Genomic DNA, 17,123 nt, shown 5'->3' on the forward strand with positions numbered 1-17,123 from the left:
TGCTAGAAATGAGTCTGGGAACAATAAAGTTGGGTCATTTCCATTATTGTGAACACAGCTGGGACTTCCAAACTCTTTTTGCCTCTTTTGTCCTAGCCTGTGTCTTCAATGTTTAAGATCCAGAATTGCCACATGTCAAAAAGGTTAAGTCTAATGGGACCATTTTGCTCTAATTCCAGGAAAGTCTAAGAGAAAAGAAAAAATACGATTAAAACCAATTATTTTATTGAAGGAGATAAGCAAATGCCCATTGTTGGCAAAGGGAAGAGACATGTTGGAAGTCAGGTGTGTTCGCAGATGAGAGAGAGTAACCAAGGCTCCACCCAACAAATATTCAGAATCAGGGCTTCTGTATTTCTCCATGGCTTGACTTCTCATGGGTCACTTTCCAGTCAAAGGATTCTGGAGACCAAATCAGGTAAGATTCTTTCGGTTATCAACCAATAGTCTTTACATCTTCTCTCAGCCAAGGCATCCAGGGAAAGTATACAGGCAACCCTCAGAGATACTACAAGTTTGGTTCCAGACCATCACGGTAAAGCAAATATAACAAAGCAGGTCAAATGAATTTTTTGGCTTCCCAGCACGTATGAAAATTACATTTATACTATCCTGTAGTCTATTAAGTGTATAATAGCATTATGTCTAGAAAACAATGTACATGCCTTAATTAAAAATACTTTATTGCTAATAAAGTACTGGAAGGTCTTGCTTCGATGTTGCTGCAGCTTCTACATTGGCACTTGTCACCACACGCTTTTAGGTTATAAAGACAGCTTCTTTTCTTTAAACCTCACAAATCAGTGTCTACAAGCTTCAAACTTTTCTTCTGCTTCCTCACCTCTTGGCCATCACAGAATTGAAGAGAGCTAGGACTTTGCTCTAGAGTAGGCTTTGGCTTAAGGGAACGTTTGATCTTCTATCCAGACCACTGAAACAAGGCTGTTTTGCTTCCTTACCACTTGTGTGTTCACTGGAGTAGCACTTTTACTTTCCTTCAAGAACTTTCCCTTTGTATTTGGCAACTTGGCTCCAGCCTATCTCGGCTTTCAACATGCCTTTCTTGCTGAGCTTATCACTTCTACCTTTTGACTTACAGTGAGAGATGAAGGACTCTTCCTTTCACTTGAATACTTAGAGGCCATCGTAGGATTACTAACTGGCCTAATTTCAATATGTTGAGTCTCAGGGGGTAGGGAGGCCCAAGGACAGGAAGAGACAAGGGAATGGCTGGTTGGTGAGCAGTCACAATACATAGAACACTGATTAAGTTCACTGTCTTATACGGGCACACTTTGTGGCACCCCAAAACAATCACAATAGTAACATCACAGATCACCATAAGAAATATAATAATTACAAAGTTCAAAATATTGTAAGAATTACCAAAATGTGATACAAAGACACAAGGTGAGAAATGCTGTTGGAAAAATGGCGCCAATAGACTTGCTTGTGCCAGGTTGCCACAAACCTTCAATTTGAAAAAAATGCATTATCTGCGAAGTTCAATAAAACGAAGCACAATAAAACAAGGTATGCCTGTAATTTATTTTTCAGATTCCTCTGCGGGATTAAAAAGTCTTTTTCTCATCGCATTGCCATGCTCCCTGCTCTTGGTCCTCTTTTCCATGTACTGGAAAATAAAAGGAAGGGGGGAGAAAAGAGATAGCACATTATATTACCATTTGTACCAGCTAAGTTAAATATTTTAAAATATTTGCAAAATAAATTGTTTTTGCTGATAAAATTATTTGACTTTTACTTCACTGAATCTGAAATCACAAACACAGTACAGCACACCTACACTAATAAATACACAAATATTTATGGAATTAATTTCCTCCCAAAATATGAATTCAGTAAATATTTAAGATGAGTGAGTTTCGTCCCTGTTCTACAGGAGGAGCTCACAATCTATCAAAGTCATCTAAGGCTGAGCATTGCCGATTTCTACAAAGGTTAACAGAACATGGCTTCTGCCTTCTAATAGCTACTAAGTACCTTTTATAACGTGCTTTATTATCAACATCCCTTATAAAAAATATCACAACCAGAATTAAATACAGTGCTCCATGTACTCTGACAGATATGAACTACAGTGGACCTACTAGTTCTTATGACACAGATATTTTATTTCTATAAATATTTTCAAAAGTAATTGGCTTTTGGCAACCATATTATATATAACCCATTAGTTCACATAGAAACCTATAGTCTGCTGAACTTCCCAAGATTTTTTATTATGAATATTCATCAAACCTGATGCTCTCCAAATCCTACATTTTTATGATCAGTTAGATCTAAATGCAGTTTTCACCTTGGAGGTTTTCAGCCTAGTATTCTGATCTGGCCAGTAGGTTACAAGTAACAGGAAATATACAGCCTGGCACTTAGAAAAAGCACTTGTTTAAACCAGAGAAAGTTGGATATAAGTGTTTTTATATAGACCAATAGGCATATTTTAAAGGTGAATGAAGGATCCTTATGGAAAAGGGGGAAAAAGTAAAAGTAAATTCAAGTTGAAAACACTAAGTATATGTGAACAGCTAGACATCAAAATCTTTCAGGAGCCAGAAGTACAGGAAAAGGCCACAGAAATGAAAATCAGTGGAAGAGAGCTAACCAGGGGCCTGACTGGGTCCCCTGCCCCAGACCCCTGAGAGACAATGCTGTGAAGGTTTATGCTCACTGCATCTTTGGGTCCTATAACCTCAAATAAGAGGAGCTAGGCTAGATTATCTCTAAGAAGTTTTCTAGATCTAAAGTTTTTATTGAAGAGTTCTAACATCGCTTCTGGAATCATTTTTCAAACTTTTTCTTCTTCATCAAAGGGCCAGATGAAACACCAGGTCTCTTTAACCAAATTACAGATGAAACACCAGGTCCCTTTAACCAAAATCATTCCTTTTATCTGTCATACATTAATTTTTCTCTTAAGATTGTCAGAGGGAAAGGGAATTTTGTCGCTTTAAAAACTATTTTTTAAAAAGAGGCACTGTTCTAAAACATGGAGGGATACCTAATCTGAGAAAAATATTTGGTTTCTATCTTTAATCACATATACTGGACTGCCTCTGGCAATCAGTTTGGGAGAAGGTTTTAAGGGTAAATCTTCAGAAGATAACACTTCATAGGCAGCCAAAAAAACAGTTAAAGAGCAAATTAAGACATAGTCTATGTTAAAATATTTGTTAAGATATCCCCAAAGGGCAAGGTGGCCTTTGAATAAAAGAAGAAAAGAATGAATGTGATTTTATTCACAAAACTTCACTGAACGATACAACCAAACCAAACCAAAACAAATAAAACAACTAAGAAGGACAAAAGAGGATGCTACAAAAGTAGTATTAATGTAATCATTATTTCAATTAGAAAAAAACAAAAGCAGCGACATGGCAGCAAAGAGAGGCTAATGGAACTGGCCAGACCCTTTTGCTAGTTGAAAGCGTCAAGCAATGAAGCACTCAAATGGCACGTGAAGGAGATGGTTAGAGGAGCATATGGAGGCGGGAAACAGTCAACTAGAAAGCATTAAAGGCAGAGAGAAAATAAATGAGCACAGGTTCAGAAGACTGAAGGAGGAAAGAACAGAGAGAAAAACATCTATAAATCAGGTAATGAAGCAACATAAAAACCACACAAAGGACTTAGAAAATAAGTCAAGGAGAAAATCCAGAATTGACATGAAAACAAACTCAAAGTATGAAAAATGTCTCCGACGTTCTACCAGTCACTAACAGCTCAGGACCACCTGGGAAGAAAATTTTGTATAAAGATCTAACCACCACACCAATGGCAAAAATTATTGAACCATAAGAAGAAAAAAAAATCTAAACTTAGGGGAAAAGCGATCTGACACAACTGAAAGCATGTGAGAAATAAACAGTTGTACTGAATAAAATATGGTAGGCTTCATTTTCCCATCTTCTTACTGAAACAGGAACAGAGCCCTAGGGTTCAGTTTTCATATAAACCACCTTGCATAGAAGAAAAACTCTTCAAAAATCAATTTAAAACACTTCTACATGTACACATTTGTGCCAAGAAAATTATCACCCTGAATTCAGAACTCCAGAAAGTTCTTCAAACAGTAAAGACACTGGACAGGGATTCTGGGAAGAAAAAAAAACTTCAGATTGAAAAATACAAAAGTTGACGATAGATGCTAGACAGCTTAAAATATATAACTAATACCTTTCAATATGAGGCTAATAGAAAAAAAAATTCAAAAATATAGAAAAAGAAAAAAACTGGAAGACAGGTTTTTAGTAGTTAAGAGATATTTAAGGGTTTTGGACATAACACAATTGATGTACGAAACAGAAATGGAATCAAATTTCTTTTCAAAGATTTCAAAAGCACTCTGCTGTATGCCCAAGTCCAAGTCATGGTCTAAAACTGGGTTCGGGAAATGAGTCGTCTTGACCAAGTCAAACCAGACCCGTGTGGCTCATACACGCCATGGTTATAAAGAAATTCACAATTTTAAACGTGTGAAGAGCCCAAGTCCAGCACCTGCCATGTTCTATGAGGAAGCAGAAGCCCAAGATGTGTTATCTGCTACAGCTAATAGCTGACTGACCAAAGTCTTTCTGCTAAACAAATTCAGTTTCCCGGCCCTCATGATTCATCCAGAGGAGTCACAATGATTGTAGTAAGAAAGTTGTTTTCATTTATGTGCATGAAAAAAACAAAAACAAAAACAAAAAAACAGCAAAGTCTTAAAATTGTTCCCAGAAGAGGCTTTCATTTCTCCTCTGGGTTTTAGAGGAGAACATACACATGCAGTCAATCCTCTCTATTATACTAAAGTTTGGAATAAAAATTAGTAATGGCAGTATTCTAAATATTGTTCAGAAATGCTCTATTCTAATCTTCAACCTTTTTCATCCTCTAACACTTTTCTTACCTCATTCTTCAAGCATTTTCTCATCTCCCGATCAAGATCATTGCAACGACCAAAAAATTTCAGAATGCTGTGCTAAAAGGAAGAAAAGGGGTAAATATTTTATCCCATATACAAAGGTCTCTGGCACAAAGAATTTAAATACTTATTCCTACAGAAATGAGTTTAATGTGTCACCACCTTGTTAATAAGCAAACAGTTAAATACAGGTATAAAACATACAAATAAACGGAATTATCCTGGCCTTCCTAAAAGGAGGGATAAATGTTCTCTTGGTAGAAATGAAAATATAAAGACTTTTCCTTGATAAGAGAGAAACCTATTAACCTGTAACCTATACCTATTAACTCACAATGACAGAGTGCAAATCATTCTGTTTTCTAATACTCTTTTCTTTAAGGACATGTGAAAATCACAGTACAACCATCGTCTATCACAGAGAGTAACACCAAAGTGCGATATGGCCATACTAACATAACCAGTGACTTCTTCACGAATAAACATTCTGTTCCTTGAATAATTACCTAATAAATGCTGGGTGCCAACGCTAATTTTCTCATTTGCCTCCATCCAAAATGTCATCAAAATACATCAGAAACACATAACACTATTATTAAATGGCCTATATGGGCCACATAAGTAAGCAACTAATCCACAATATAAGAAAACCTATGTTTGAAGTTCAAAGTCTGCTTTCTTTGCAAAGCAAAAATAAAAATCTCTTGGTGGTCTCAGGGCCTATGACGATTATCACGACAAAAAGTATGAATGCTCCAGAGCAGAATAAGATGAAGATTGAAGTCAAGAACACAAATTTTAGTCAGGCCATAATTAGTGTTTGCATATCACAATTTTTAAGGGTGGGTAGGAGAGCATGGTGATATCCTATAATGACATGCTAAAAGTGCTTAAACTTGTAATAATAAGCATCTTTTCCTTTTCTAATTAAGGCTTTCATGGAAACCAGACAACACGTAATTAATAAGCTATGCCTCGTGCTAGTCCTTTCTTTCCCTGCTTCACCATCACTGTACATGTCTTTTTCTGGTCCACAATGAATAAATGGGTCAGTTTTTCTGGCAAGCATTTAAGGTAAACTAAGATCTCCTACTGGTTACCTAAGGACCTTTGCAGAATAACTTCCCTGTGTATTTTTCTTTATTTCCTTGACAACAAATGAACAGGAACCATGCATTTTTACATGCCTTCTGCTGAAGGAGAAATAACAGAAAGGATTAGACTTTCAGAAGGCAATATTTCAGTTTGGCTTACGTCGACTCATATCATCCCATAGACATACATCTTATTTTTAAATCCAAGACAGAAAGGTTTTTTTTTTTTTTTTGCCTTTTCAACTTTTAAACCCAATGAAGAATTATACTCTTGTGACATTACATGAAAAACCATCCCAAAGTGCTCCATTGGAACTGGTTTATGAAATGGCCAGGGTCTACACTTCTCTTGTATACACATGGCATAAGCCTCTAGCGTGTGATGTCTATCACCACACTGACTGGGCAATTGATTGAAAAATGAAATCAATTGGTATTTCAAAGACAATGTCCCAAGCACTAGGGAGACAGCATGAGGAAGGTGGACCTGGGCCCTCCTCTCAGTCCACAGTCAGAGGGAAGCCAGCTAACAAAGTGACTGCTGTAAAGCAATAGTTTTCCAAGTGTAGTCGAGGGACACCCACAAGTTCCCAAGACCTTTCCAGGGGATGCACACAATAAAAACTATTTTCCCGATAATCAAAGATCTTACTCATTTTGTTCATTACCACTCTCTCACAAGGCTACTGTGGAACTTTCCAAACACTACACAAAAGGCAATATCACCAAAGACTGAACAGGAGGCAAATAGGAGGATCTGGCTATATTCTATTAAGCCAGGTATTAAAAAGAATTGCAAAAATGCAAAAGCAATGTCATCCTTTTCATTCTTTTGTTTTGGAAAATAAGACCTTTTTAATGGAAAACTACTACATTAACACATAATGGGTTTATTATTGTATTTTTATACAAATTAATTTTTAAAAAATTTCTCAGTTTTTATTTCTAATTCAGTAAATATCGATGGATATAGTCCACATACACAAAAGTTACCTAGGGTCCTCGGTAATTTTTAAGAGCATAAAGGAGTCATGAGATCAGAAAGTGTGAGAACTATCTTACAGTAGGAACTGTATTATATGTGGTTATTGGAGTACAGAGTGACCACACCAAGAGAATCTAGGCCTGGAAAGGAGGAAAGGAAAGGGAAATGACAAATGAATAAAACCTGGAGGATGAAGAAACCTGGTCTAGTGCACCGGAAGTAGAGATAGTGGAGAGCTGTAAGATAAACAAGGAAAAAGCACAAAGGCTTAGAAGAGGGAAGCATGTTCCGAAACAACTGCAGAGGAGCACACAGGAGCAAGCGCAGAAGAGGTGCAGGAGGGTGGTAAGACCCAAGGGATAAGTGGGGGCCCGGTTCATGAAGGCCCTGAAACACCACAAAGTGAGAAATTTAGATTTGATAACTGCAGGCAAAGGGAGCCATTAGAGGGGAACAATGATTCAACTTACATTTCAACAATCACTCCAGTGCAAGTGAATGAGGACAAAGAGGACAAAACAGGGGACTAGGGTGGCCCCACTAACACTGAAATTAACTGGTGTTAATAAACACATAAATCAGTGGAACAGATCAGAAAGCCCAGAAATAGGCCCAGTCACATATGGTCAATTGTTTTGACAAAGACAGCAAGATAATTTAGTAGGGAAAGGATGGTCACTGCAACAAATGGTGCTGCAACAACAATATCCATAGAGAAAGAAAGAAAAACTGGCTCATACCTCACATAATACACAAAAATTAACTTGAAATGAATCACAGATCTAGATGTAAAAGCTAAAACTCTAAAACTTCCAGAAGAAAAAACAAGAGAAAATCTTTGTGACCAAGAAACAAAGATGCTTAGATGGCAAAACAAAACAAAAAAACCAACCACAAAAAAAAAAAAACAAAACCTAGTAATTAGACCTCATCAACTTAGAAACTGCTCTTTGAAACACAATCTTAAGAAAATGAAAAAGAATGTTCCAGACTGAGAGAACATATTCACAATACACTCATCAAACAAAAGACTTGTATGTCAAATGAAAAAAAAAGAGTTCTTAAAATTCAATAATAAAGCAAACAACACAATTTTAAAACAAGGGCAAAAGAAAAAAAAGAAGAAATAAATAAAATGTAAACTTTTTTAAATAAAATAAAATATGGGCAAAAGACTTTATATGAATGGCCAATAAGCACGTGAAAGATGCTCAAAAACCAGCCATCAAGGAAACACAATCTAAAACCAAATGAGGGGCAGCCCGGGGTGACTTAGCAGTTTAGCACCGCCTTCAGCCCAGGGCGTCGTCCCACATGGGGCTCCCTGCATGGAGCCTGCTTCTCCCTCTGCCTGTGTCTCTGCCTCTCTCTCGCTCTCTCTTTCTCTGTGTCTCTCATGAATAAATAAATAAAATCTTAAAAAAAAAAGGACACTACGGCACCCATAAAAATGACTAACCTTAAAAAGACTTACAGTATCAATTCTTGATCTAGATGTAGGCTGAAAAAAGTCTGCCTGAAGTATATTGTCAAGCAATAACAACAAAAATACCTAACTTCACAGGCCACAGGTATTACTCACTACCTTACTATTAGTCTTTAAAGTTTACTCATTTAAATGATGCTATTATTATAATTTGTTATGTCTACAGTTTATGACTATCAGAAGGAAAATAACATATCATGCAAAGTTAAAGAAAAATAGAAATGCTCCTTACAGCTATCTCATGTAGCAAATATATGAAAAAAGCTAAGTATTTGACATTTGTAAAAATACCAGCTTAATTTAATGCTTTCCAAAACTGGGCTTCCTTTCTATTTTGGTTTAAACCATGGAATTTTACTTCCATCCCACTAACAAATAAGTAAACCTGTCAAATTAGACCAATTATAATTTAAATCTAGCTAACATCTAATTATTAAAAATGTTTCAAACTTCTTTAAACACAGAATGGTAAAGATCAAAGAAAATCTTAGAAAAATCTTAAAATCATTCCATTATGATCAGAAGAGTCAGAACTCAACATAACTGTTCTACTGCCCTATAATGAAAAAAAAGGAAAGTGTTTTATTGTAAGAAGGTGGATTCTAACTATTACATACCACTTCAGAAGTTCCCTAACGAGTTCCCTAACGAGCTACCACATGCTGCATTCTTACTAATCATGAAAGGGAATGGTGTCTGAAAAATCACAAGCATCAGTTACTAATCTTTAAGAAGTTAAGATCCATTCCTTTCCATTAGTGGAGGTAACATTTTACACCAGTGTATTGTACCTAAGTTTCATTTTTGCTTTCTGGTCGTTTTTCTGAACTCTTACATTTTTGTGACATTCCTTAAGCAAGTTAATCAAGACGTTGCATTCTTCAGTGTGCAAGTGTGGAGATAAGTCAGGATGCATCTTTAGGAGGTGACGGAGCACAGCAGGGCAACCTGTGGATACAAGAGTGTCTTGAATACGCGTGACTGTATTTGTTAATGCGACCTAACACTATTTCAGCAAAAACGTGCCATGAGCTTTATCAGAAAAGAATGCTGACCTTAGGCAAATTATTAAACCTGACCCTGAGCTTCCTTATCCAACAATTTAACAGATTCAGCAGGTCATCAGATGTTGTTTGAAGAACTGCAGGTTCAGAAAAAAGGCAGGACTCCACAAGAGACCCAATCCTGGAAAGAAGTGCTTCAGAAGAACAGCTAGCCTGTATTAATAAACCTAATTTCAAGTATTTTCCCCACATTCCTGAAATTGATCACAATTCATTTTGTTCAGATGAAATTCCATAAAATAATTGGTTTATTAATCCTTTTAAAATGCATATTCCTCTGAGAGGTTAAGCTCTTTAGTCCTACATTACTGTGAATACATAAGGACTGCTTTCTTCCTAACATCTGGCTGAGAAAATCCAACTTAAACAATGAAGAGAAACAAAAAGCAGATGGGAAAAACGTTTTTCAATTTAGCAGATATATCCATAATGCAGTTATTACTATGAAATCAAGAAGCTGAAATCCCAGAAATTAAATGTAACTGGTTCTTTCACAAAATAGTAAATTAGCAGCCAACTTTCAAAGAAAAAGCATTATTTTGAAGTGTTTGCCAAAGTTAGGTAGCATTATTCACCTATTCTTTTTTTAACGTATTCTTTTTAACTTGAAAAAAGAACCAATTAATTGTTTTAATCTTTTAAAAGTTTCAAGAAAGAAAGCCTAAGAGAAAATAATGACCTTAGTTTGGGAAAAGAGTTCTTAGCTAAATAGGCCAAAAGCCCAATTCATTTAAAAAAAAAAAAAAAAAAAAAAAGGTAAAATCTTATCAAATTAAAAAAAACTTTCTCACTTCAAAATACACCATTAAGGGCAGCCCGGATGGCTCAGCGGTTTAGCGCCTGCCTTCTGCCCAGGGTGTGATCCTGGAGAACTGGGATCGGGTCCCATGTTGGGCTCCCTGCAAGGAGCCTGCTTCTCCCTCTGCCTGTGTCTCTGCCTCTCTCTCTCTCTCTCTCTCTCTCTCTCTGTGTGTATTCTCATGAATAAATAAATAAATCTTAAAAAAAAATACACCATTAAGAAAATGAAAAGACACAGGGATGTAAAATACAACTAAAGGGAATGTAGTCAATAATATTGTTCATACACTTATCATGGTGAGCATCTCATAATGTATATAATTAAAAGAAAAGAAAAGAAAAAAAGAAAAGAAAAAAACAAGCCACACTTTGGGTGATAACAACATGTTAATGCGGGTTCATCAACTGTCAAAACATACAACTCTGGTGGGGGATGCTGATAGTGGGGCAGGCTGTACATGTATGGGGCAGGGGGGCAAATGAGATCTCTCTATACGTTCTATTAAATTTTGCTGTGAATCTAAAACTGCTCTAAAAAATAAATATCCTACAAGCTATAGGCTAGGAGAAAATATTTGCTAATCATATATGAAAGAGGATTTGTTGAATGCTTACAAAGAACCCAACATTTAAAATGGACCCAAAAAATTGGCAAAAAATTTGAATGAATACTTCACAGAAGATGACACAGGAATGGTTAATTAAGCACACAAAAAATGCTAAACACCATTAGTCACAGGAAAATGCAAACTAAAATCACAATGAGATACCACTACACATCCTCCCAAATAGCTATAATCAAAAAGTCAGACAATAACAAGCATTGATTAGGATGCAGAGCAAACAGACCTCACACATTTCTAGTAGAATAGTACATACTTAGGGAAACAATTCTGGCAGTGTCTTAAGGAGTTAAACAGAAACTTACCAAATGACCCAGAACACGAAACTGCAACTCCTAAGAATCTATCCAAAAGAAATGAAAACACATATGCACACAAAGGCATGTATGTGAATGTTCACAGTATTATTCATTATAGCGAATACCGAAACAATCCAAATACCCAATAACCTGGTAACTGGATACACCAATGTGGTATATCTAGACAATGAAATACTATTTGGCAATCAACAGGAATGCACTGATACAGATATCAACACAGATGAAGCTCAAAAGCACTAAGCTAAATGAAAGAAGCCTGATTCAAAAGACTATACAGCATGACTCCATTTATGTGCAATGTGTAGAAAAGGCAAAACTGAAGAGAAAAAAGGCTGATGGGCCTGAAAGTGAGAGTGAGGATTATTTGCCATTGGGCACAAAGGAATATTTTTACATAATAAACACATTTTAAAATAGGATTGTGGTAATGGTTGCACAATTGCAGTTCACTAAAATTAGAGTTCACTTACATAAGATGGGTAAACTTATGATATGTAAATTGTACCTTAATAGAGTTAATATCAAAAAGTTCAAGAAATTCAAACTGCCTATCTACCTTCCACTCACAAGTAAAATCCTCAAAAATATCTAAATAAATAACTCCAGAGAATTATAGTATTCCTACTACTGCAAAACTCAGTTTATAAAAATACATTAGTAGATCACTGGTCCACTGAGTGACTACTAAGTGTGCATGCACACACAGCATGGCACAGCTGAAGATCACATATCAGGCCACTGTGGCCAGCAAAGGGTTTAAAATGGAAACTAGAATGCAGCCAAGTTCAAGTTGGTTTGCCTGCTACTGACTACAAAACCTTTAATGACATAATCTTTTTACCTCAGAAAAATGAGACTTCACATAGTCTAACAATTTAGATCATCTAATATTATAACCAATATTATGCATCTAAACCTATTAGTTACCTGGTTGATTTCTGCCTCACTTACTTTTTTCTGAAAGAAGATGTATACTGCCTTAGCCACCTAGAAAATGTCTTATTTTGTAAATATATTTGACAAAAATGTTTGCATATTTCTATCAATCAGCCTCAGATGAGTGCTCTTACAGTTCAGAAACAAGCTTACAATGTAGTGAAATGATCTCTTTGGTTGGCAAAGAATTTAGAAGACACTTGGCTGCTGAGATAAATACATGCACATTTTACACAAGTATAAATGCATACATATCATAATGTATATTTTTCCTCCCCCCATTACAAAAGTTTATGCTACTATAGACCCAGCCAGGGTACCAATGAGATGTCTTCCCTTCTACTTACTTATCCTAGGTAACTATGTCCAGTGAGAAAATAGTTTCATACAGTTTCCTTTTCCTAGTCTTCTTGGTAAAAAGCTAAGCTACTACTTACCCTACACTTCTAAACAGTGACCAAATCCCTTATCTAACAAATTCCTTGCTTTACCAGTCTTCTCCCTCTTTCCTCCACCCTCTTTTTACTGAGATACCCTCTCCTTCTTTCTGCGCCCAGTGTTGTCTGGCTTCATTAACAGTTGGTGCATACACAGGTGTTCTGCGAGACTTTCGCTATTCACAAAGCACAGCTATAAAACAATGGCATTGTTCTTAGAACACGCTGGTGTGAGTGCTGATATCGCCCAGCAGTCATCTTTAAAAAGCCTGAATTCTAATCAGCATTATTATAACTCAAAAGTAACTTATGAACTGAAGAAAACTAAATGTATATTCCATATTCTTACTTTGAAGATTCCATCAAAGCCATAAGAATATATCTACATTATTAGTGTAGAAAATAATTTGTTGAACACTTACCACACACTAGGCACAAGTCTTATAATCCTTCCAATAACTGTAGGGAGTAGGTAACTTCATAAATTCAGTGAAACCATAAGAAATTGACTTTTTGTAGTTCAAATATGCATTACTCATATTTTCGGAGTAAAACTGAGCCTCAAGTCACATGGTAAGTGGCACAGTTACTACCCAATGCAATTTCTCACCAGGACAGATTATTCCAATGTTCAAAATAGGAAAGGCATGCCTTCCCAGCAGTTTGTGGATGAAATAAATACAGATAGAAAAAACTATTTCCCAAATAGCCTCTGGCTGGCTACAAGTTCTACAGACACTAATTCTAGGCCTACCTTCCAAAAATGTGATAATGTAATAATCCTATATTATTAGAAATAGAGGGCTTGTCTCCCTCAAGAAAAAGAACAGTGCTACATTTGTCCTGATCAACAAAGTCCAAAATACTGACAATGTGAGTATCTGGAGACAGTGCTCAGGATAAACATGGCTTTGACTCTAGGTTTAAACAGGAAGCCATTAATGAAACTGGGAATATTCACCAATATAGGGAAGTCCACATCAGAGGAGACAGATAAGAGAAACAATCTGGTTCAGTAGGACAATCAATGGATTTGAAATAAAAAGTTATGGATTTATCTGTCCATAAGTTCTAACACTTTGGTTACTTACTCTGAGACCTAAGTCTCTTCTTCTGTATATTGGAATTAGCTCTTGACCTCTATCTCTGGGTGGTCATGAGGTTTAAAATAACATACGTGGAAGCATCTGAAATAGTGAGCAGTGACTGTGACACATGTAAAGTAGTGTTTGTATATCTGAAATGCTCTGTCACTGGATGGGAAAGGGTGAACTAAAATTTACAGTGGTGCTTCCAAGGTGCTTTCCAGAACAGGACTGGAAACCAAAGGGTGGATGCTAACAAAGGCAGAAGTCCTCTTCCTGGAGCTGTCCAACAAGGAAACTGGCTGCTCTGGGAAGTTCTCGGTTATCTGTCCTCACATACCCCAAGGAGACTGGCTACATCAATGAGGATGCCACACTGTATTCTTGCACTGCATCCTTAAGTTTCTTCTCAAATCTAAATCCACAATTAAATGATTTTAACCTATTTCCAAAACTAAAATTCTGTCCATGGACTTGACTTGTTACCACTAAGAACACACGAAAGAATTTCAAAAGGGTAGGGCCGAAATAATTCTGAACATCGACCACACTGTTGAACAAAGCTGAAGGGAACATTCATCTGTGTTAAGACTTCGTGCATGGATGTTCACAGTGAGAAAGAGGAACAAATAAATATAAATAAATAAATTCCATTCAAACTGTTATCATTTAAACACAAAACTTCAGTCCCACCTGTGCACTGGCATCTAGAAAACATCAGAAGGGTTAACTTGTCACAGTTACAATGCTTCCCTTTCCACCTCAACTCCACTCACTGCTTCAAGTGTGCACACATTAATACCAAAACAGCCACTAACTCTTAGAAATGTTCAGCTGTGACAATTGGATGTTTTGATAACTAGGTGACAGGCCCCTGCAAAGCAACTTTAACTTTTACTTGAGGGTAGGCTGGGAGTACAGAAGCAGTATGGTACTCTCACTAAAGACATAAAAATTATAGTCTTACTCAGGTCACTTCTTCGCCTTATTCTACCAAGACTGAGGTAAAATTTTCATAATAAATATTCCATGATAGACAGATTTCAACCACCAGGTGGCACAATTTTAGAGAATAAACCAAGAGTAAACAATACCTTAACTGTAGTAAAGCAAAATGAGTAAGCATTCCAGTAACACTTCAGCAAATCTAGAGTCACAAGGAGGAAACCCTTGATTTTAATGTCACTTGGATTTTCTTTCTAAAGATTTTGTTGTTGGTGGCTGCACCAGAAATTTATACTATAGTTGCAATTTCAAGCATCATTTTAGAACAACCAAAAAAGCAAGTTCAGGAAAGTCTCCTGTTCCAAGTTTGAAGAAGCTGTTCTCCAGGAAGAACTGTAAACTTAATGCTTTCCAAAACACATCCTTTTTTAAAGTCTACTTTTCAGAAAGCAATGGAATTAAATTAGCATTTCTGCAACTATTTCAAACTATGCACCATAGTCCCCAGAGGTACCAGATACAGCAGGGTATTACCCACCCTACCCTTTCCTTTGCAGTTACAAAGTGACCAAATCTAAACATATGCTACTAAGTGACTCTTACTCCCAAATACAGACCTTGCCCACCACTACTGAGAACAATCCCTAGGCTGCCTGGGGAAAAGGACTTGTAGTTCCACCACACAGTTTCTTAAGGAATGGGACAAGCTGTAGCTGTCCCTGAACATTTATCGGCACTCAGCAGCTGCTGGGCATCTGCCAAATCATTTGAACTTGGGAGGGAAAAAAAAAAAAAAAAAAATCAGCCCATAGAACCCAAAGAACGCACAGTGAGGGAGTATTCTTGTAAATGCACATAGTAAACGCCCAATAAATGCCAAATGCTGAATTTAGGATTACAACAAATCTGAGAATCGGTTCACAACTCAACATAGTTTTTTTTTTTTTTTTTCAAAGATTTATTTATTTATGCATGAGAGACACAGAGAGAGAAAGAGAGAGCGAGAGAGGCAGAGACACAGGCAGAGGGAGAAGCAGGCTCCATGCAGGGAGCCCGATGCGGGACTCGATCCCAGGACCCCGGGGTCACAACCTGAGCCAAAGGGCTCAACCGCTGAGCCACCCAGGCGTCCCAACATTTTTTTTAAAGGCTGAAAATGAAGATCATTTAAAATAAGTCAGTGCAGAAACCTATACGTATAGGAAAGGAGATAAAGGCGTTTCACAACAGAAGTTTGCCAGCACAAACTTCTTTAATGCATTTAAGATTTTAACTGAAGGATTCCAGAACTCGGATTTACTTAAGATTCTTCATATTAAAAAAAAAAAAAAAAAAAAAAGTCTTCATAAAGCATCTATTGTGCACCTACAAGCACGGCAATTTTTAAACCCAGTAAAAGGCACCTCAATGTTTCCTCTCCTTGAAAAAAGTGTACTGTTGGGGCACCTGGGTGGCTCAGTGGTTGAGCGATTGCCTAGGACTCAGGTCGTGATCCCGGGGTGCGGGGATCGAGTCCCACATCAGGATCCCCGCAGGGAGCCTGCTTCTCTGTGTGTGTGTGTCTCATGAATGGATAAATAAAATCTTAAAAGAAAAAAAAAAGTGCACTGCTGAGGATCTCCCCGGATTCCCACTCTGCAACACAGACTGGTGGCAACTTTCACTGCAGCCGAGATGCGCCCGAAGACTCCCAAGACGACGACAAGAACAATCGTACAATTCTCTGCGCGCTCACCGCACCGAACACCGGGAAGGGCCTCCCTTTCTCACCAACGGGACGGCGGGTTATACCCATTTCACAGGCGTGGAAGCGGAAGCTCGAGGACGGGAGGGGCCCACCCACATCCCCAGGCCTGCGCCCAGCACGCTCCCTACTCCCCACCCCCGGCGCGGCCTCGGCCGGTGCCCGCGGGCGGAGAGCCCGGGGCGCGCCTCCAGCGACCGCGCGGCCAAGGCCCGGCGCGGGGAACCTGGAGCGCGGCAGGAGACGGGGCCAGGGGGCGCCCTGGGGGGCTCCTCGGCGCGGCCGGCCTGCCCAGACTCACCCGCCTTGCGGCCGCACCGGGCCGGCTGAAGCCGCCGTCACCAGCGAGGCCTCCCCATCCAAAGGCCGGCCCCCGGGACGCCGGGGGCGGGGCAGCTCCGGGCGGCGAGGGCTCCCGCGCCCTCCACGGCTGACCCCGCGGGGCTCCAGCGGCCCCGGCGGCTCGCGGCGACTGCGGCGCATGCGCGCCCGGCCCGGCCCGGCCGGCCCATTTCCGGGCGCTGCGGAGGAGGGCGGGGGGGGCACGGAGGCGCCGCGAAGGCTCGGGGCGGCTAGCCGAGCCAGCCAGCCAGCTCTAGGGGCCGCGGCCGGCTGCGCTGAGCTAGTGTTCGCCGCTGACAGGCGTGATGCGGGCGCTCGGCGAGCTTCACTTCGGCCG

The 17,123-nt window shown here is 38.6% G+C and overlaps 1 protein-coding gene across 3 annotated transcripts; it reads right to left on the reverse strand.

The window, feature by feature from the left end:
- Positions 1-203: 203 nt before the first annotated feature.
- CMC2 (C-X9-C motif containing 2) lies at positions 204-16,921 on the reverse strand. Of its 3 annotated transcripts, none has more exons than XM_077890940.1 (5): positions 16,746-16,921; positions 11,283-11,320; positions 9,281-9,437; positions 4,910-4,976; positions 204-1,633 (listed from the first exon to the last, which is right to left on the reverse strand). In XM_077890940.1, the coding sequence occupies exons 3-5, from the start codon at positions 9,403-9,405 to the stop codon at positions 1,547-1,549; spliced, it is 279 nt and encodes a 92-aa protein (XP_077747066.1). In that variant the 5' UTR covers positions 9,406-9,437; positions 11,283-11,320; positions 16,746-16,921; the 3' UTR covers positions 204-1,546. The 3 variants fall into 3 exon arrangements, with proteins under 3 accessions (XP_077747066.1, XP_077747067.1, XP_077747068.1); XM_077890941.1 differs by having other exon boundaries at positions 4,910-4,981; positions 9,325-9,437; positions 16,746-16,912; XM_077890942.1 differs by lacking the exon at positions 11,283-11,320 and having other exon boundaries at positions 4,910-4,981; positions 9,325-9,437; positions 16,746-16,886.
- Between the last annotated feature and the right edge of the window lie 202 nt (positions 16,922-17,123).

Source organism: Canis aureus, chromosome 3, assembly GCF_053574225.1.
Source record: "Canis aureus isolate CA01 chromosome 3, VMU_Caureus_v.1.0, whole genome shotgun sequence".
NCBI lineage: Eukaryota > Metazoa > Chordata > Mammalia > Carnivora > Canidae > Canis > Canis aureus.